Source organism: Charadrius vociferus, unplaced genomic scaffold (assembly GCF_000708025.1).
Source record: "Charadrius vociferus isolate BGI_N301 unplaced genomic scaffold, ASM70802v2 scaffold147, whole genome shotgun sequence".
Taxonomy (NCBI): Eukaryota; Metazoa; Chordata; class Aves; order Charadriiformes; family Charadriidae; genus Charadrius; species Charadrius vociferus.
In genome coordinates, this window is record NW_009649570.1 from 6,601,061 (window position 1) to 6,618,405 (window position 17,345).

The 17,345-nt window shown below is 38.1% G+C and overlaps 1 protein-coding gene across 1 annotated transcript; it reads right to left on the minus strand.

Annotated features, from left to right (window-relative positions):
- Positions 1-8,121: 8,121 nt before the first annotated feature.
- WDR12 (WD repeat domain 12) lies at positions 8,122-15,895 on the minus strand. Its single transcript, XM_009890191.1, has 11 exons — positions 15,806-15,895; positions 15,056-15,162; positions 14,059-14,174; positions 13,514-13,668; positions 12,686-12,731; positions 11,786-11,871; positions 11,448-11,588; positions 11,234-11,339; positions 10,271-10,403; positions 9,358-9,430; positions 8,122-8,610 (listed from the first exon to the last, which is right to left on the minus strand). Exons 1-11 carry the CDS (start codon positions 15,845-15,847, stop codon positions 8,533-8,535), a joined length of 1,083 nt encoding a protein of 360 aa, XP_009888493.1. The 5' UTR covers positions 15,848-15,895; the 3' UTR covers positions 8,122-8,532.
- Between the last annotated feature and the right edge of the window lie 1,450 nt (positions 15,896-17,345).

Genomic DNA, 17,345 nt, shown 5'->3' on the forward strand with positions numbered 1-17,345 from the left:
GTCTGTAAATCTTCTGAAGGTGGGTGAAAAACTAATAGCAGAGACATTGCACAATAAATGTAAATGACAAAAAGATGTGTCAAAGGCACATACTGCCTGCTGTAATGGCCTTAGTGTCATAATGTGTGTGGGAAGAGAAATACAGTGGCAGTGCATTAGGCGCCTGGAGTGTCTGCTATATTGGGACATGTTAGCCTAAAGGTCAAAACCTGATGTATTTAAAAGAAGGAAGATTTTTACCTCCTTGATTTTCATTCTCCTGTGAGGAATAAGAAACTAGATACTTTCCTTGCAAAATGTGGAGTGGGTGGCAAAATACGGAGAGTAAATGGCAAGAAGATACTACTGCAGAGAAATAAAAAAAGCTTATATTTCTTTCTAACTTCTTACAGTAGCAGCCCTACAAACTGCTGTGTCATAAATTATAAAAAGTAATTAGAGAAGGCCAGTGGGAAAGCAATACTCAAGCCAGCTAAGCAAAATGATTAGCTTCAAATGTGTCTGCCAAGATATGAGACATACAATTCAGACATCCCAAAACTGAAAATATTTTTCAGTTGCTGCACTATACTGCAGCAAGCTGAGAAGAGATTAGAAATAGAGATTTCTTTCATTAAAAGACTTCTCTGGTACGTAGTCTAATATTGGTGTTCTCGAAAATGATCTGGTCAGATAAAATTTTGTATCCTGTAATCCCATGTTTACATCCTAGCAAGCAATACTATAGATGCTGCAGAGATTCAGAATGGTGCATGGTGGGACGGTGCACAGGTTATAAACTGCTCTCCTTGCAAAATTGATGGCTTCTTTTTAACATGACACTCTGGACTTATACATTTAAATCGCAGCAGACTAGAGACTGGTAAAACTGAAATAGGGAAACTGTAATCTCTTCACCTTCTCATCTGTGGTGCGTTCATGCTGGATTCTGTGGTGCTAGTATTTCAGGCAGCATTTTTCATACTAAACATCTGTTGTTTTGATTCCTCTGTTGAAATAGATTGGATTAGAAGGGGAGAAGAACCATCATCTCCTCCCCCTCACCATTCCGCTCCAAAGCTTAGTTACTATGAAAACCAATCTTATTTATTTCCTTCCAGAAAAGGCTTCGTTGACATGCAATATTTGATTTTTTGGAAACTGGTTCTGACTCAATTTTCAGCTACATCAAGATACAAGATCTAATTATTGTAAATTGCATTCAGATAGGCTGCATCTAAGCTCCTCTGTAAATCTCTATTAAGTCCATTGATTTTGATAGGCTTCACTGTCTTAACTGACATGCTCTGGAATTACAGCAGTGTAACTGAAACCAGAGTCTGCTTAAATCTGTGCAAGGAAAATGATCAAGAAAAATTTTGTTTAGTATTTTAACTGCAGGAGAGAACTACTGGCCATAGTGCAGTTTTCTGAAAAGCAACAGAGACTATCCATGGAAGGTCTGTATACGGTCTTAAACCTAAAGGCAAAACCTTATTATTATTTAATTCATTATTCTTTTAAATGCTGTGGATATCTTAAAAGGACCACTTCCATCGTGATGCAAGATGGAAGAAAGATCATTTGTGTAATAGCAAGAGCTATACTTGATCCCAAGTATTAAAAACCCACTGCCAGCAAATTCCAGAACCTCATCCTATGCACAAATGAAGTCCACCAAAATAGTGGACTAGCAATCCAAGATCTGATGAAAGATAAGATCTCCCGTCTGAAAATGAGAGTGGAGGAGTCAAAGATCACTGTGATCTTACAAGCACACAGATTCTGGTCCCTGATGCAACTTGATAAAATTATGCCAGATTTTGACTTTTTTAATTTAATTTTTTTTTTTTTTTTTTTTTTTTAATTTAAAGATCAAAAGATGTTCCCAAATTTGTATGAACCTTCCAAGATTCAGGCTAAAGTTGATGCAAAATCTGAGAGGGAAAGGATGGGAAATAGATGGAAATTTGTGCTTTTTAAATCAGAAAACAAATCACTGTATTTACTTTAGCAGGGGAGATCAGAAAGCAGATGTTTGTTGTGAATCCAAAGCGCATCGTAGCATGAAGAACTCTTCCCACTAATGCAGAGCCATGCCACACCTTCCAGACTTTTGTTCAAAGTAATGTTTTCAGCTGATGCCTGCATCCACTTTTTGATCAACAATGTGCCTTCAAGCTTAGAACCACACAAATGAGGGATTTATGTCACCCAGTAGCCTTCAGTGTTGCAAGTATTTTAAAAAAGGATCCTTCTGATCCCCAAATAAGCCCTATGTGACAGAAAGAATTATCGATCTGGCTGGCAGACTCTTTAGTAACACTTTGGTTAATGCAGTAAACTCAAAACTGCTGAACGGTTCCACCAAATGTTAAGTGTATGCAGGGATGTGTGCACAGACCTGGTAATGACACCATTTAGAGTGGAGAATAATTTAAGAAAGTCCTCCTCTTTGATATTGAATAGATTCAGAAAACAATAATGGAATTTCAACACTAAATACTACTTTTTGGGTGTCTCAAATGATACGAATGACAGGCTGCCCTGTTGAAAGTAACTAGCATTTGTTAGTGGCAGAAAATTGCCTTTTCCATGTATTCATATTCTACATCCAAATTCACACTGACAGTGCTTATGATCCTTAGGTTTATCTATAATTTGGCATCCAGCTCTGCATCAGATGTTACCACACATTCATCTTCATTCTTTGGTGAGCTTGTTTCCATTTCCAGTATTTCTTCGACCACTGGCCAGTCTTTTGACCTGTCTTGTGTGCAGAAATCCATGAGAGAGCTCTGTGTGTCCGTGTGTGTAACAAACTTGAATGTTTTTCAACAACTGGGATAGAGATAACGAAGAACAATTAAGTCAGTGAGCATTTCCTGAATGCTCTTCCAAGTGATCTCAACTGTCTTTCACACGCAGTTTACAGCAGCTGTGGTCTGACTGAAGATCAGACCTTCCCTAATCTAAATTTATAGACAATAGAAAGTGTGATGAGGGGGACCCTTTTGGATAAGCCATCTAGATTATTGGGATGTTTTGCTGTAATAAAAATTGGCATGTCTTATTTTATCCACGCAGCTTTTTGTGAATTCTGCTGTGCATTCAGAGATGGTTTCAACCATTTGAAGACATTTCTTTGCTTAAATTATAAGCTCGAAGTCTCAATAGCAATCACAGAGCATTTATTTTGATGTTTTTTTAGTTTTACAGACATTTAAACTCATACTGATCCCCTGTTGGTCACAGGCTACTAGTTGCCCAATGGAATGAACTGCAAAGGGATGCGAAGTTGACATTTTGAAGTTTTGAATACGAATATTCTAACGGATACAGAAATTTACATTTTTGTGGTTTGAGTTACGTTTTCAGCATTCCATACAGTAAATGTCTTGATTTGGACAGCTTGGTAGACTCCTCCAGACTGAGCAGCTGTCTCTTCTAAACCAGATTCAACAGCCTAAAAGCCACTCATTTAATGCAATTTGCAGGACAATTTAAATTGGCTTTTCATAACAATTAATTTTAACCCAAATTTTGCTCCTAATTTGAGATCTGTGCCAATGTCTTACATCAAACGTAATTTGTGATTCTAACTCGACGGGGCTTTTTTGGCATATGAATAGTAACATAAGCTACTATAACTTGTTGCTGTCTAAGTAGTCTCTGCGCTTTGTTATATCTGTGTGCTTCTCTCACCTGAGTTACCCAAGGAGGAGTCAACTGCAGGGGAAGCTGAAGCTTTAGCTGGCGTTTGTGCTAAACTAGTGAAGTGGTTTGGCATTTCTTCAGCTGTTTAACTATCATACAGAGGTGCAATGGGGATAGCGTGATGGGACAACCTGCCACAATTATTCAGTCTCAAAGCATATTTAATAAAAACTTACAGGTAAACAATAATTAATCCTACTAAATGTGAATAAGTTTTAAACAAATGACCAAACAACCAAACAAAAAGATGCAATAAAAGAAATAATAGTGTTAAATGAAGCAGAGTGATAATCCAAAAGCTGTATTCACCCCTGGACTGAGGCACATGAGGGCCTGCTCAGCAGCCCCATTCTAACAGAGAGTAGAAATTAAATCCAAGTCAAATGTGTTGATGTCCTAGTTTGCAATTAAGTATTTAATCTGACAAAACCTTTCTCCTTTCCCACAGCAGGAGAAAGAAGCACGTGCTGAAATTTCAGTGAGGTCAAACAACAGATCTGCCTGAATCTGACCCACCACTTTTTTTTTTTAAAGAAACATGTTTTTAATCACACAATCGTGGAAATAACTCTGTAGCCTCCATTAATTCACTGTGATGAGAAAAAACATTAAAAATTGTGAAATTCTTAAGCTTATATGCACATTTAAGTAACAAGTTGATAATTAATAGGACTTAGATACTCTCAGCAGTGTAAGAAAAGTGTGTATTTTTCCTGTGGGAACTAGCTGCATATGTCTATCTAGTGCTTTCTGTTGCATAAATGTAATGGAAAATGCAGGAGAAAAAGTCATATCTCAAGAGTTTTCATTAAAGTATATTCCTTTTCTACATAAGTTTTTCTTTCCAAGCTCTGTGAAATGTTTTTGTTTAAATTGTAGAAATCATTTTAAGCATATATAGTTAGATCTCCTTAACGTACACGTGCTGAAATCTAGGGAAGTACGTTGAGTTTATACTGGAAATTTATCAGCCTACGCAAAACTCATTTAAATTTCATATTAGTTTTCCTTTAAGGAAAAACCTCACCACCAGGCTATGTGCTGTATGTTGAAAAGGATAGGCAGAGCAGCACCGGCTGGAGATCTGCATCCTTGCCCCAAACTCATCAAAAGTCTAGCTAAAGAAACACAGGGTCCACTGTCAGCCTGTCCTCTCCTCCCGTACGGTGCGCTCTGCAGCAGCTCGCACTCAGAGAAGAGGGGCCGGCAGCAAAGTGTTTGACTGGGAAGGAGGTGTCTGAGGTGAGTTTGGGGGTTTCAAAGCTGTGGCCGGGATACGGGTTGAGGCTGCCGTCCACAGTGCTGCGGGTGAGCTGATGTGCCTTCCCTGGCAGAGGGTCTGCGTGCTTTATCGAAAAGCTGATGACCTTCTGGGTGGTACCACAGAGAATGGCATTATCCACACATGCTGGTGTAGGTTGTGTCCAGTGTTTCACTGGAACATTTACAGTTTCCTTCCCCTTCCCCTTGTTTTTAATTCAATCTCCTAGTTGAGAGAAGGCTGAGAAATTAAAGATTTAAAAAAAATTAACGGACATGCCAACAAGAGAGAAAAAACAGTGCTCTGCCAGGGCTGGCTGTAGGGAAGCGACGGCAATCATCCAGCAGCAAAGACGAAAGTCTCAAAGCAAGAAGAAAGCTGAAAGAACCAGCTGGGGAAAAGCAAACATACGAAGAGAAAATGCAAGTGTTGACACTAAACCAGGCACCAAGCAGGTGAACCCTTGTTCAATTAACATTTAATGTGTGTCTTAATGCATGGTGTCCTTTGAACTGTATTTAGAGGCAGCGTATGTGTGCTAGTAAAGTTAACAGCTTGTGCCAGGTGTCAGTGCAGAATGAAAAGGTGAAATAGAACAATTAATTGCACAACCTCTCAAAACCAAGCCCACCCCTATGCCTATTGATACAAAAAATGAGTAAATCTTGTAGTAGTTAACTATTGTCTTTATTCCCCTCACTTGTAGTATCACTTTGTTTAAGGAAAACTAGCTGTTAGTAGTTCAGTTCTACAGAACAGTTCTTTATTGTTCTATATTATGCTATCAGGGCACTACAAATATGTAGTTTGGTTGGGTTTTTTTTGAGAAAAAAGGTATTTTTCTGAGTAGAAACACTGTCATCACCTTGGTTCTGGAAAAATAAGTTAGTTTTTGACTCAGTTCTTTTGCAATATTAAACTCGTCTCATGCTGGCCATCCTAATTTTACATCATTATTTTAAATGAAAGAAGTGCATGTTTGGAGCAAAACAAATACCCTTCTTAAAATATTTTAATTAAGATTACAGATTATCCAAAGAACTGTCAGTCAGCCAAATCTAAAACCTATTTTTCTATGTTCCGAGATACTTCATATCAGTGGTAATACAGATGCGTTCAAAAAATATGTTGTACTTATGCTGGCATCACTTCATAACATTAATATGGTTTACTTAGTTGCTTCTTTCTGTGTCTGATGCAGTACTTTTCCTAATCAGAGAACCCAAGGTGAGAGGAGAGTGTAAAAACCCTCCTGCTTTTCAAGTGCAGTCTACCAAAACCTGCCTTTCCAGTTACACTCTGTGTATTTACTCCAGATGACAAATGTAGTAGATCTAATGGACACAGTATTTGAAACGGAAACAATTAATGCCAGCTGGGATTTCTTAGGTCTAAATAATATTAATATGTCTAAGTGAAGCTGACAGTCTGAGTGATGACGTTTTTAAAAAGCATTTTTTAAAATCTTTCTGGAAAGACAACAAAACGGTATGATGGTTATTTGTCTTGCATTCCTGAGTCATAAGACATATGCATAAAAGAGAACCCACTTGTTTTTATCAACTGCTTAATTGGCTGGAGGTGCTCCGCAGCCATCTGACTGTAAAATACCACAGTAATTCACAAAGCTATGCTCAAGCATAATTTATCTGAAAGAAAAACTGAAAAGAGAGTAATAAAACGGATGTTTCTTATAATACACAAAATAGCTCAAGACTTCAGATTAAATGGTCACTGGGAGTCTTGAAGGGAAATTAAGCAAACTAGATTCCAAATTTCCTTCACCCTTGCCTTCCACTAAAAATTCCAAAGTTCTCCAAACTTTACTTGACCTCTAAGTCAGGTACACTGGATTAAGGATTACCGAAAGAGGCTATTACTGTCTTCTGTTTTCATACTAAAAAATTATTAGATTTTTAAGAAACTTTTATATTAGGCCAGCGATTGATAGATAGACTGATATATCCACAAATGTTCACGTGACATTATAAAAATTTGTCATAGTGGGGAGGAAGGAATGCTACATGTTCCAACACATATCAAATTCCTGCTCAAAAATGCTTTGTGTTTTTGGTAGGTTTATAAAACAAAGTAAGATATTCAGTAGCTCCTGAACACGCACCATATTTGCAAGTTCCAGTTTGTGGAGTAAATAGGCAATGTTTTAAAGGAATAGTTTAGTAAGGAAAAAAAAAATCATTGCTATAGTAACGTATAAATAGTGCATACCACTTTAGAAAGGAGGAAGCACATATTATCCATGTGCACATTCTTAGTATGATGATGGCAACTAATTCCTTGTACGCAGCATTTGTAAATAAAAGTTAGTCTAATACCTGTGGTACATTACTTGCAGAGCCAAGGGATCAAAGATCTTTCCCCTGTACCCTTGCTGTTTCCTCCATAGTTTTGCTAAACTGCTTACTTAGAATTTGTCCATGTTGTAAACCCAGAGGTCAGAGTTTTCTCTCTTTAAAAGAAAAATTATTAACCTTGCACTTTAAGCATTTGATTTGATTGTGCTGTACAGGTCTTACGTTTACTGAAAGGTAAGACATTAGTGAGGATATTCAAGTTTGATTTCCACATTGTTAAACTACATGCTGGTTTAACATCCCATATATGGCATCTAACAAACTGAAGTAATAGCTTTTTAATTTAAATGCTGGATTAAAAGCAAGACCACCAGCAAAGAAAATGAGCATGTTTGGATAATACTTATCCTCTGTCAACCTAACAGCTATTGCAACTTCTTGTATCCATTCTTTCTAGGAATAAATTAATTTTTCTTCTGCCTTCTCCGTGTCATCCTCCACTTATTTCTATACAACCACTGCTTTTTAGGAGCAAGATACCACATTAGTTGTACTGCAACATAGCATATACTGCGGCACAAGGTAGGCATATTCTTCTATATTAATTTACAACCCTAACTTACGAGCAACAAAAAAATGGAACACTTTATCTGCCAGTAAATGTCAGGTTCCTTTATATCACACCATTTACACTACAAACATACTAAATCTTCATCCTTGAAAGAAGACTATGTTCACTGACTACAGACCTAATCTTAAGAACTGCCAACAGTCATACTGAAAGGAGAGTTGAAGTCTGATTTTTTTTTTTTTTTTTTTTATTTGAAGTAAGGCACTAAACCAATGAACTGTAGATAAAAGCTTTATTTTTTTTTTTCAAGGGAAAGCAGGTTAACTGAAAAAATAATTTAGTCCAGTGAGTAATTTTTCTCTAAGTATCAGGAACAGCTTACTCCTTATTACTCCTTATTAAAAGGGCTATACAAATAGCCATTTAAAAGATGTTAATTCAAAGCCATCAAAAAGGGAGGAAATGCCCTTTGCTTTGTTTCACACTAATCACATTCATAAATGCTTGTTACCATTTTTCTGTGACAAATATGGATATAGGTTATCAATAAAAAAACCCAGGAACAATGGCTCTCTGAGCAACAAAAAACTCCTTTCTTCAGATGTTGGTTGTGTAGGGATGCTAACAGAGAGCGACTGCTGCAAAAATCTGTTGTTTTTTTTTCTTTTAAATCTTCTGGCTATTGACATTCATGCTCCAACATCAGAAGCTGTAGCTGGGTATCTGTAGCAATACAGTTTGTTGTCTGCACCTCCACTCAATAGCAACTGATGAGAGGAAAAGAAAACCGATTAATATCAGAACTAAGTGAAATACCTACAGAAAAGTTGAGGACTCTGATTTTTCTTTCCTTTGAAGACATAAACAGAAATAATGAACTGTTGAGGCATGACTAAAACCCAGAATCAAAGTGCACAAGCAGCCTTGTCTTGTACCCTCCTCCTAAAATTAGAAGCAAAGTTTTTGTAGGAAAATTTATAAAGCTTTTCTGGCCTTTCAGTGAGAACGGAAGCCACACTGAGAATCTTCAACACTCACAATACATTTTTTTCCCCATTTGATACATGTGTGTACCACTACAGTAGTGGAACAGCTTGCTGTAGAGGATTATATAGTTACCCCCTTCTACATTTACTGCCATGCCCCAGCTGTCAGTTCATGCTGCTGCTTTAGTCTCCATGGCAGCAAATCGTACCTTGGAACGTGTATTTTCTCGGTGAGGTGCAGTGCTGTTCTCATGTCTCTCCTTGTTTGGAATATCAGTGTAACACCCACTTAATGCTACAGAGCTTGAAATCCCATCCTACTCCTTCGCACCGTAGCATGGGGAAGTGCTGCAGTGCGTATGACAATAACACCTTCTCTTTTACCCAGTATCAACCACAGCACAACTAAAACTTCCTGTTCTATTCTATCTTTAACCAATAAAGGAAAAAACAAGTCCACGACTGCTTTTAGCCCTCTTCCTAACCACCATGCATATAAATTGAGTAACTTGCTCTTCAGATTCTTACCCCTGCTTCTGTCCAGTCCACACACAAAACCTTGTCTTCGTGAGCAGCCAAGTCATACAGAGGAGCTTTGCAACTGGTAAAACACAGGTATTTACAGTCACACGTTTGAAGTTACATGAGCAATCACAGAGAACAAAATTGGTCCCTGGAAGAAATACTATCATGATGCTATCAGACAGATCTCATCTAGCAGTTATAAACACTTCCAGAGAGTACCACAGATATCTGTCATCTCTGATGTTTTCGCTGCTTTTTCCACAGCTGATTACATCAGTTTTAATCTCTCTCTCCTACATCCCCAAAGAGAAAAGCAGCAAAAAATTTCACCTGTTTGCAAAATACCCTGAGACTGAAATTTAATCAATCTGCTTTTTAGGAACAGTTTATTATATAGTTGCCTTCTTCCATATGTGGATGCTGCTTGACTGTGTGTGTTTTCCAGAAAAGCCACTTAGGTCTTCTGAATGCAAACCATTTCATTGCTTGGAAATTTGTAATGAAAGGTCTGAAAAAAGTATCAAGTGAAACTTCACGCCATTAGGCTCCTTCCTTAGAAAAAGAATGTATTTTTTTCCTTAAAATACAGAAGCAGTTAAGCAGACCTTCCACTGTTCCTAACCCCAGTAGCAATGTTACGGTCGCTGCCTTCTGCATTTCAGTCAATGCTGCTATTAATGCCAGGTAAGTCTGATGTTGGAAGGCCATAGAGCTCTCTCAGATGTTAAACCACAGGCCCTCTGGGTAGACTACAAGTATTTTTCTCCCTTTTGTTATATGCTCGACCCCTAAAACCTAGAAGATTTTCACAAACACTGCAGGAGTTTCCAATGAATGTCTCAGATTGCTTTTGCCTTTTCATTAGGTGAACTGACCCTGTAAGCTTACATGCCTTTGAACACATGTTTATTTTTACCTCCTTGTGTCCCAGAGCTTCACAATGTTGTCCAGAGAACCAGAGATCAGCTGATGCTCATGGGTAGGTGACCACTTCACAGATGTCACCCAGCCTGTGTGAGATGTCAGAGACAGGAGAACCAAGGAGCCATCTGAACAGAAAAAGATTAAAAAAAAAAAAAAGAAAAAAGGTATCAGTAGATGCCAGCTGAAACCAGCACTTTTAAGATGCATACAAAATCTAGGGAGAAAAGCAGTCAGCAACATATTTGTGTTCAAGGTAAGTGCTTCTACCACCAGTAATTATAACTTCAAAAAGCAAAATTAATTTTAAAGAAATCAAGTGAAAATGCAAGTCACGCAAGTTCTGGAGGGGGGGAAATAAAATCCCAAACAACAACAACAAAAAATTCAAAATGTATTTTCTTGTCACTAAACTCTCTCTTCAAACATTTTTGAAACAAACAAAAAAATTGTTGTTTTTTTTTATTAACATAAAAGAAGACAATACTGTTAAACTCTGGATTAGATTTATAGAAGCTAAACAAGTAAACATGTCTATGAAATAAATCTGGCAGGCTCAGTCATAAGTTATACGCAATCCTGTCAGACATGGCACCGCTGTATCATAACAAAGTGACTGCTATTTCACTGTAATGATGGTCCAACGAACCTAGGTGTGAATCTTCAAAAAACCAAGAAGTTCAGGAGTGCAACTGCACAGTTGAACATTCATTACTAAGTTTAAAAAAAAAAAAAAGGGAAAAACCTAAGCTGAGTTAGTTTTCAAAATTATTAGGTGAGAAATCAAAACAAGTCTTGCACCAGGTTATAGAAAATAGGCATAATCTTTGTATTGATAAAAGCCCCCAGTGGCTCATTTCAAGCAGAGGGACCAGAAAACAGTTTGTGAGATGCCTCCCAACAGGGAGAAACTCTGTTTTGAAAAAACAACCCTGCAAACGTGTATATTTTAGGTCACCTTTGCTGCGAGGATCCCATAGTCTGATATGTCTGTCAGTGCTCCCGGATGCGAGGCGTCGACACAGTGGTGAGTAGGAGACAGAATTAAACACTTTGTTTCCTGTCTGTCAGAAAAGAAAATAGTAACTTAGAGACAAGCCACTGTTTTTGCACAACCTTTTTATTTGAGCTGGACTTGAGCTGAACCTACAGACAAAGTATAGTGATCTCACCAAAGTTGACTTGACATCTCCAGTCTCAGCGTCCCAGAGCTTAATGGTGTGGTCCCATGAGGCACTGCAGATTTCTTCAGCATCTGACCACAGCACAGAGGAGACGGCTTCTGTATGACCAGACAGGGTTGCCAAGGGAGTCTAGAATTTAAAGGTGGAAGGAGATTAGATTGAATATTGTCAACAAATCTATTCTTTCAACAAATAAAAATACCTGCCTGATCAGCCTCAGGCCTATCACCAGGTATTTTCACATAGTCACTTTTAACAAAGAGAAATTATTTTCTGCTACCGCACTTTTGAAACAAAATCCTGGACAAACCTGGAGCTCGTCTTACCCTTGTTAGTCCCAACTGTTCAGTCTTCTGCTTCTTCCGTGGTCTGTTAGCTGCTTCTTCCATTTCATCCTCTTCATCTGTAGGTACTGTGACAGACGACAGTCAGACTTGACCTAGAGATTTCTGAATTGCATCTCCATACAAGCAATTCAGCAAATCTCCATATTTACAATACCTAACCTGTCTATGATGCATGAATATTTTTACCTTACACTTATCAGTATTATCTCCATTTTGAGTGTAAAGAAGATTGATACAAATTAAGTGATCTTCTCCAGAACATGCAAATTTAAAATGAAGTCCCAAGGAATTTTTAAGACCATCCTCACTCAAGGAAAATCTCAACAGTAATTCAAGTGCGTGATAAAACACAGTCATTCTTTTAGATACAATACCTATACATATAGTCCCAATCTGAAAGAATATGAGTTGTAGCAGGGAAAGAAAGCCTTCAGGCCAAATGAAATTAGTCTACATTTCTAGAAAAGACCTGGTCATCTTACTGTCCTCTGTATTATGGTGTTAATAACAGAACAGGAATAGAACCTACAAACTTCTGATTTGTTAGAGATCTATATGCAAACCTGCATATTTATATAAATCCATTAAAAATAAACGAAAGAGATAAAGTACTATATTCTGAATAAAATAAACATAAGCAGGCAATTGATAACCATACCTGAAATTAAGTATGGTCTTTGTTACCAACCAAAACAGTAACTTAAGACAGTGATGGATAGTTGTGATTTTGCAAGGGAAAAAAAAAAAGTTCTGTCTTGCTTTTAATATTACAGATTCAATTTTTTAAAGAAAAAAGTATTCAGATATCCATATTTCAGGTTGTCGTTAAGTACAGTTTGTTTGAAAACAGTGAAGAATCCCATCTTACACTTATCTTACCTGCAGACCAGATCTTTAACATCTTATCCCAAGACCCACTGCAGAACTGTATGAACAGAAACATTTCATTATAAGTTGATCCAGACAGACATTGTAAGCCATACTAAGTACACTTCCTGCTTGAAAAATTAACCAATGACTTATAACACGTGAAGGACAGTGCTAGGCTCCTCAAAAAACAAAACCAACAAAAAATATTTTGGTACAAATCAAATTATTCTTTTTCCTTTCTTTGCAGGAAAAAATATCTATATCATCTCTCTTTATTTCCTTCAGCACTTAAAGGTTTTATTTTAATCTGTCTGATATTAAGGCAAGCTGGGAAGGATTGACTCCACTGTTCAGGTGTGAGTGCTTTTAATTGTTGAATTCCTGGATAAAGGGAAAGGACTACTTTTTTTACACCTTTATTAGTATCACTCCGGAGTTTTTTTCCCCACCAAAACTACTGTGAAAATTCAGGTCAAATTTGAAAATAGTTTATTATAACACAAAATTCACAAGCGTTAAAAGCAAAATTTACTTACAAATAAACATTCAACTTCACTTAAGACAAAAGCAGCGGTAAGATGGCTATCTAAAGCCACCTTCAGCTTTTTGTGCTATTAGAGGTTAACTGCACCGCTTTGTTTGAAAGGATGGCCTAGTGTTGATGTGTAGCACTCCTAATCCTCAATAACCGCTATTTATAACAACATTGGAAATTTATCAGTGTGTCAGTCACAATAACATGATGACTAGTAACTACGCAGGGAGAAAAAGATGATTTTTGAGATACAGGCTGCTAACATCCCAAAGGACAAAGATTTCTTTCCAGGAGTCACTCACTTTAGTTCTCGTGCAATCAACAGCTATGGAGTCTACACTGCCAGCGTGTCCCCTGCAGCAGTGAAGGGCTTTCACTTTGTTTTTCTCCACATTCCACTCCCACAGCAGGATACTTTGGTCCATAGAAGCACTGAGTAACAGGCACGACAAACTATCTGAGGAAGAAAAAAAGGCACGCTCGCACCTAACTCAGCTTTCCAAAGTCATTATAGTAATTATTCTAGGCAAAGAAGAAATAGCAGATAGAAACCCATATGTATCTTAGTTTACATCATCTTACCCTACAAGTACAATGAATATAAAAATACACACCAATATTTGCCAATGAAGACCGCAAGGTGGATAGTCAACGTACATATTAAACTAACTATATTCATTACTGTTAAAGGACTGTTTTACTCGCATCATTATTTCATTTCTAACACCACTAACAGACATGGAAATAACTGTAGCATTTAGATTATTAAATATTCATGATTGAGGAATGCTGACATTTCTCCCCCAATAAATCAAACTATTACTACTCCCCTAATATAAATACTGACCTTGCTTCACCCACGCCACATCCTTTACTACTTCTGTATGCCCAGCTATTGTCATAATGGATTTTCCTTCCAAAGACCAGATTCGAGCTGTCTGATCGTAGCAGCCAGTTAATATCCTACAACGTACAGAATTTCAAACGTTCTTGTCTTTAAAACCAACAATGTTTTTATGATAAAAAAGCTTCAACCAGAAACTCAGAAAAATATTAGCATAGGAACTGGTTAGCTGAAACAAATTTCAAAGTATAGCTACTTTGTGTTTAAAAAAATAAAAATAAAATTGAGTTTGGAAAAGTAAAAAATCTTTTTGTTAAAGCTTTATTCTGTATTAAAGCCTACAACTATAAGGCTAGGAGAACAGGACAAAAAGAAAAGTAATGACAGTACTGCATATTCTGGTAGGTGATACTTAAGATTGCTTACATCATTTAAAATAAAAGATCATTTGTTGTTCATGGTATGTTACTAGAGGATCTCAAAGCATTTTCGAACCATTACTTAATATAGGAACATTGCCGAGTTGGAAAATTTATGTGAAAATACAGTAGAAAAGGACAAATATAGTTGAGTTTTTTTAAAGAAAAGCTCTACATAAAGGTACACTATTATGTTTGTTGGTAATGAATATCGCATTTGAAGTCAATGGTTTAAGTTAAAAAAGAGATAAGGAAACCTTAATGTCCTTTAAGAGAAAGGATATTTAACAGCATTTGTATTATCCATTTGTATTAACAGCATCTTGTGTTCAGTGACTGCAGCTGTTTTCTACTTGTGTTGAAGTCACTGTCAGCATAGAATAGAGGCGTTAAAACGGAACTGCTTACAAAAGCAAGTAGCTGACTGACTTGACAGTTTAAAAAAAATAAACCGAAAACAGAGCAAAGAGAAAAAAAAAGGATTATTAAAGAGACAGAATACCACTCCATTTGACAGCACAGCGTCCTCTGCACACAACAGAAATAAGCAAGACAAAACTATAACTGGCTTAGTGCGATACCATTCTTCAGTGGCTTGAACAGAACTGATCCAGTCATCGTGGAAGATGCATTCCTCTGGCTGAGGGGCCATGTATTTCTCCACATACTCTATTTCCACCACTTCTTCCTGAGCTCACAGACAAAATGCTTATTTAGTGAGGTTTTATTTTTTTAAATCAGTAACAGTAGTATTTAACTATAGCGTGGTGCAAATATACAAGTTTATTGGGCAAAGATTTTGGTATCTAAGTCCTAAGCCACATTAGTGGAACTAAAGTCTTTAGAAAAAAAGTGTCCATATTTTTATCAAATTACTATTAATAGCAAACTGGAAGCTAAAGCAAACGATTTCACTCTTCTCAGGTTCTTCTTCTTCTGTATTTACTCATTTAAAACTGGTGTCTAAAATACTGCATAGCATTTTCTAGAGGCAATACTAACCTCCCCCGTTATTCCCCAATGTAACTAACAGAGTAGAAGACAAAACATATTAGTGACAAACTAAAGACAAGAATTCCTCCTCTGAACGGTATACAGACAAGAGATTGGATAATGATATTCCTTGCACCGCTCAGTCCCATACTCTCTAACCACTTTGTAGTTCAGAATGGATTTACAGGGATATTCTCCTGGCAAAGTCAGAAAAGAAATAAAAGCGAGCAAGGAAATCTACGTAGTCAGGATGACAGTGTAACACCTTAATCAGATTGAAGTAAACTGGCCAAGTCTGTTCTACTGTCCAAGATGGGGAGAAATTGAGTATGACTTACCGTGGAGATATTTTCCATTTCCATGTGCGTGACCAGCGGCATACGCAAGAACTGGCCATTGATAAGGAAGTCAAATTCCACATATTTGTGATCCGCTGAAACAAATTAGGAAAAGTCCATGTCAGCTGTCACGATTTGATACCATTAAGAACAGCATCATTCTGTGGCTGGTTCAGGAGAGCAGAGGAGCAAGAGGATAAAAAAGACAAAACAAACAAACAGAAACCCCCCCAACAAAACAGTCCATTTCTTCTCCCAGTTTTAAGTTGGCAGCCTATGAATTCCATAGGATTATGTGAGTTAAGAGGGAAGGAAAATTTGGCATCGGGGTTCAAAGAGTTAAGTTTGCCGCACTTAATGCATTCTTTACTAAATCGTTTTCTCAGTAGCTACATCTTATCTAGGGCAACCAAGATGATTGAGGGATTGGAGCATCTCCCTTATGAGGAAAGGCTGAGAGAGCTGGGACTCTTTAGCCTGGAGAAGAGAAGGCTGAGGGGAGACCTTATTATTGCTTACAAATATCTAAAGGGTGGGTTGAAGGAGGATGGAGCCAGACTCTTCTCAGTGGTTCCCAGTGACAGGACGAGGGGCAATGGGTGCAAGTTGGAACACAGGAAGTTCCGTTCCAACACATGAAAAAACTTTACAGTTCGGGTGACAGAGCACTGGAATAGGCTGCCCAGGGAGGTTGTGGGGTCTCCTTCTCTGGAGATTTTCAAAACCCGCCTGGATGCAGTCCTGAGTAATGTGCTCTGGGCAATCCTGCTTTAGCAGGGGAGCTGGACTAGATGATCTCTAGAGGTCCCTTCCAACTCTGAAATTCTGTGATTCTGTGATTCTAATCAAAGCCCAGTGGTGCTTCACCACTGTTTTGAACGGAATTCACCACTGCTAGCCCACATCTTTATCATCACCTGCTACAGCCCTGTGTTTGAGGCTGCAACAGGAAAATCCTAAGAATTTTTGGCTTGCGTTTCTCCCTCTGTAATGGCATAGTTGACAACGGCGCCGTATTTTGACAAGAGCATTGCGCTGTGCACTAATTTTCGTATTCAAGGTTGTTTGCGATTTCATAGGGTTGAAAGCAACTTACAGAAGTCTCATTAGGTTAGCACACAATTAGTCTAGTTTCTTAAAGAAAATGGATTTTTTTCAGTAACATTGCACAGGTCTCTTCCCCCAAAAATCTTTTGAGTCATTCAGGCCCATTTCAGCTAGCACTGAGAAGACGGTTGAGCTCTTCTCAAAGGCTCTCCTAAAACTCAAACCTTCGGTTTCATTAGATCTTTTGCCAGGTTTTGGGGAACTCTTCCATTCCCATCAGCCGGGGCAGCTCCGTCCACGGCGCTGGACGCCCGCTAATCCAGCCTTCGCAGCATCCCTCCTGGGGCTGCCCACCAGCGCCGGGACCCACCGAGTTCCCCAGCGAGTTCCAAGAGTGCCTCACTCGGGATAACCAGACCCAAACCAGAGGGTCGGGGCGGGCTCGGGCCGAAGCCCGAGGGGTCCGTGGCCACCGAGGGTGCCGCTTCTGGCT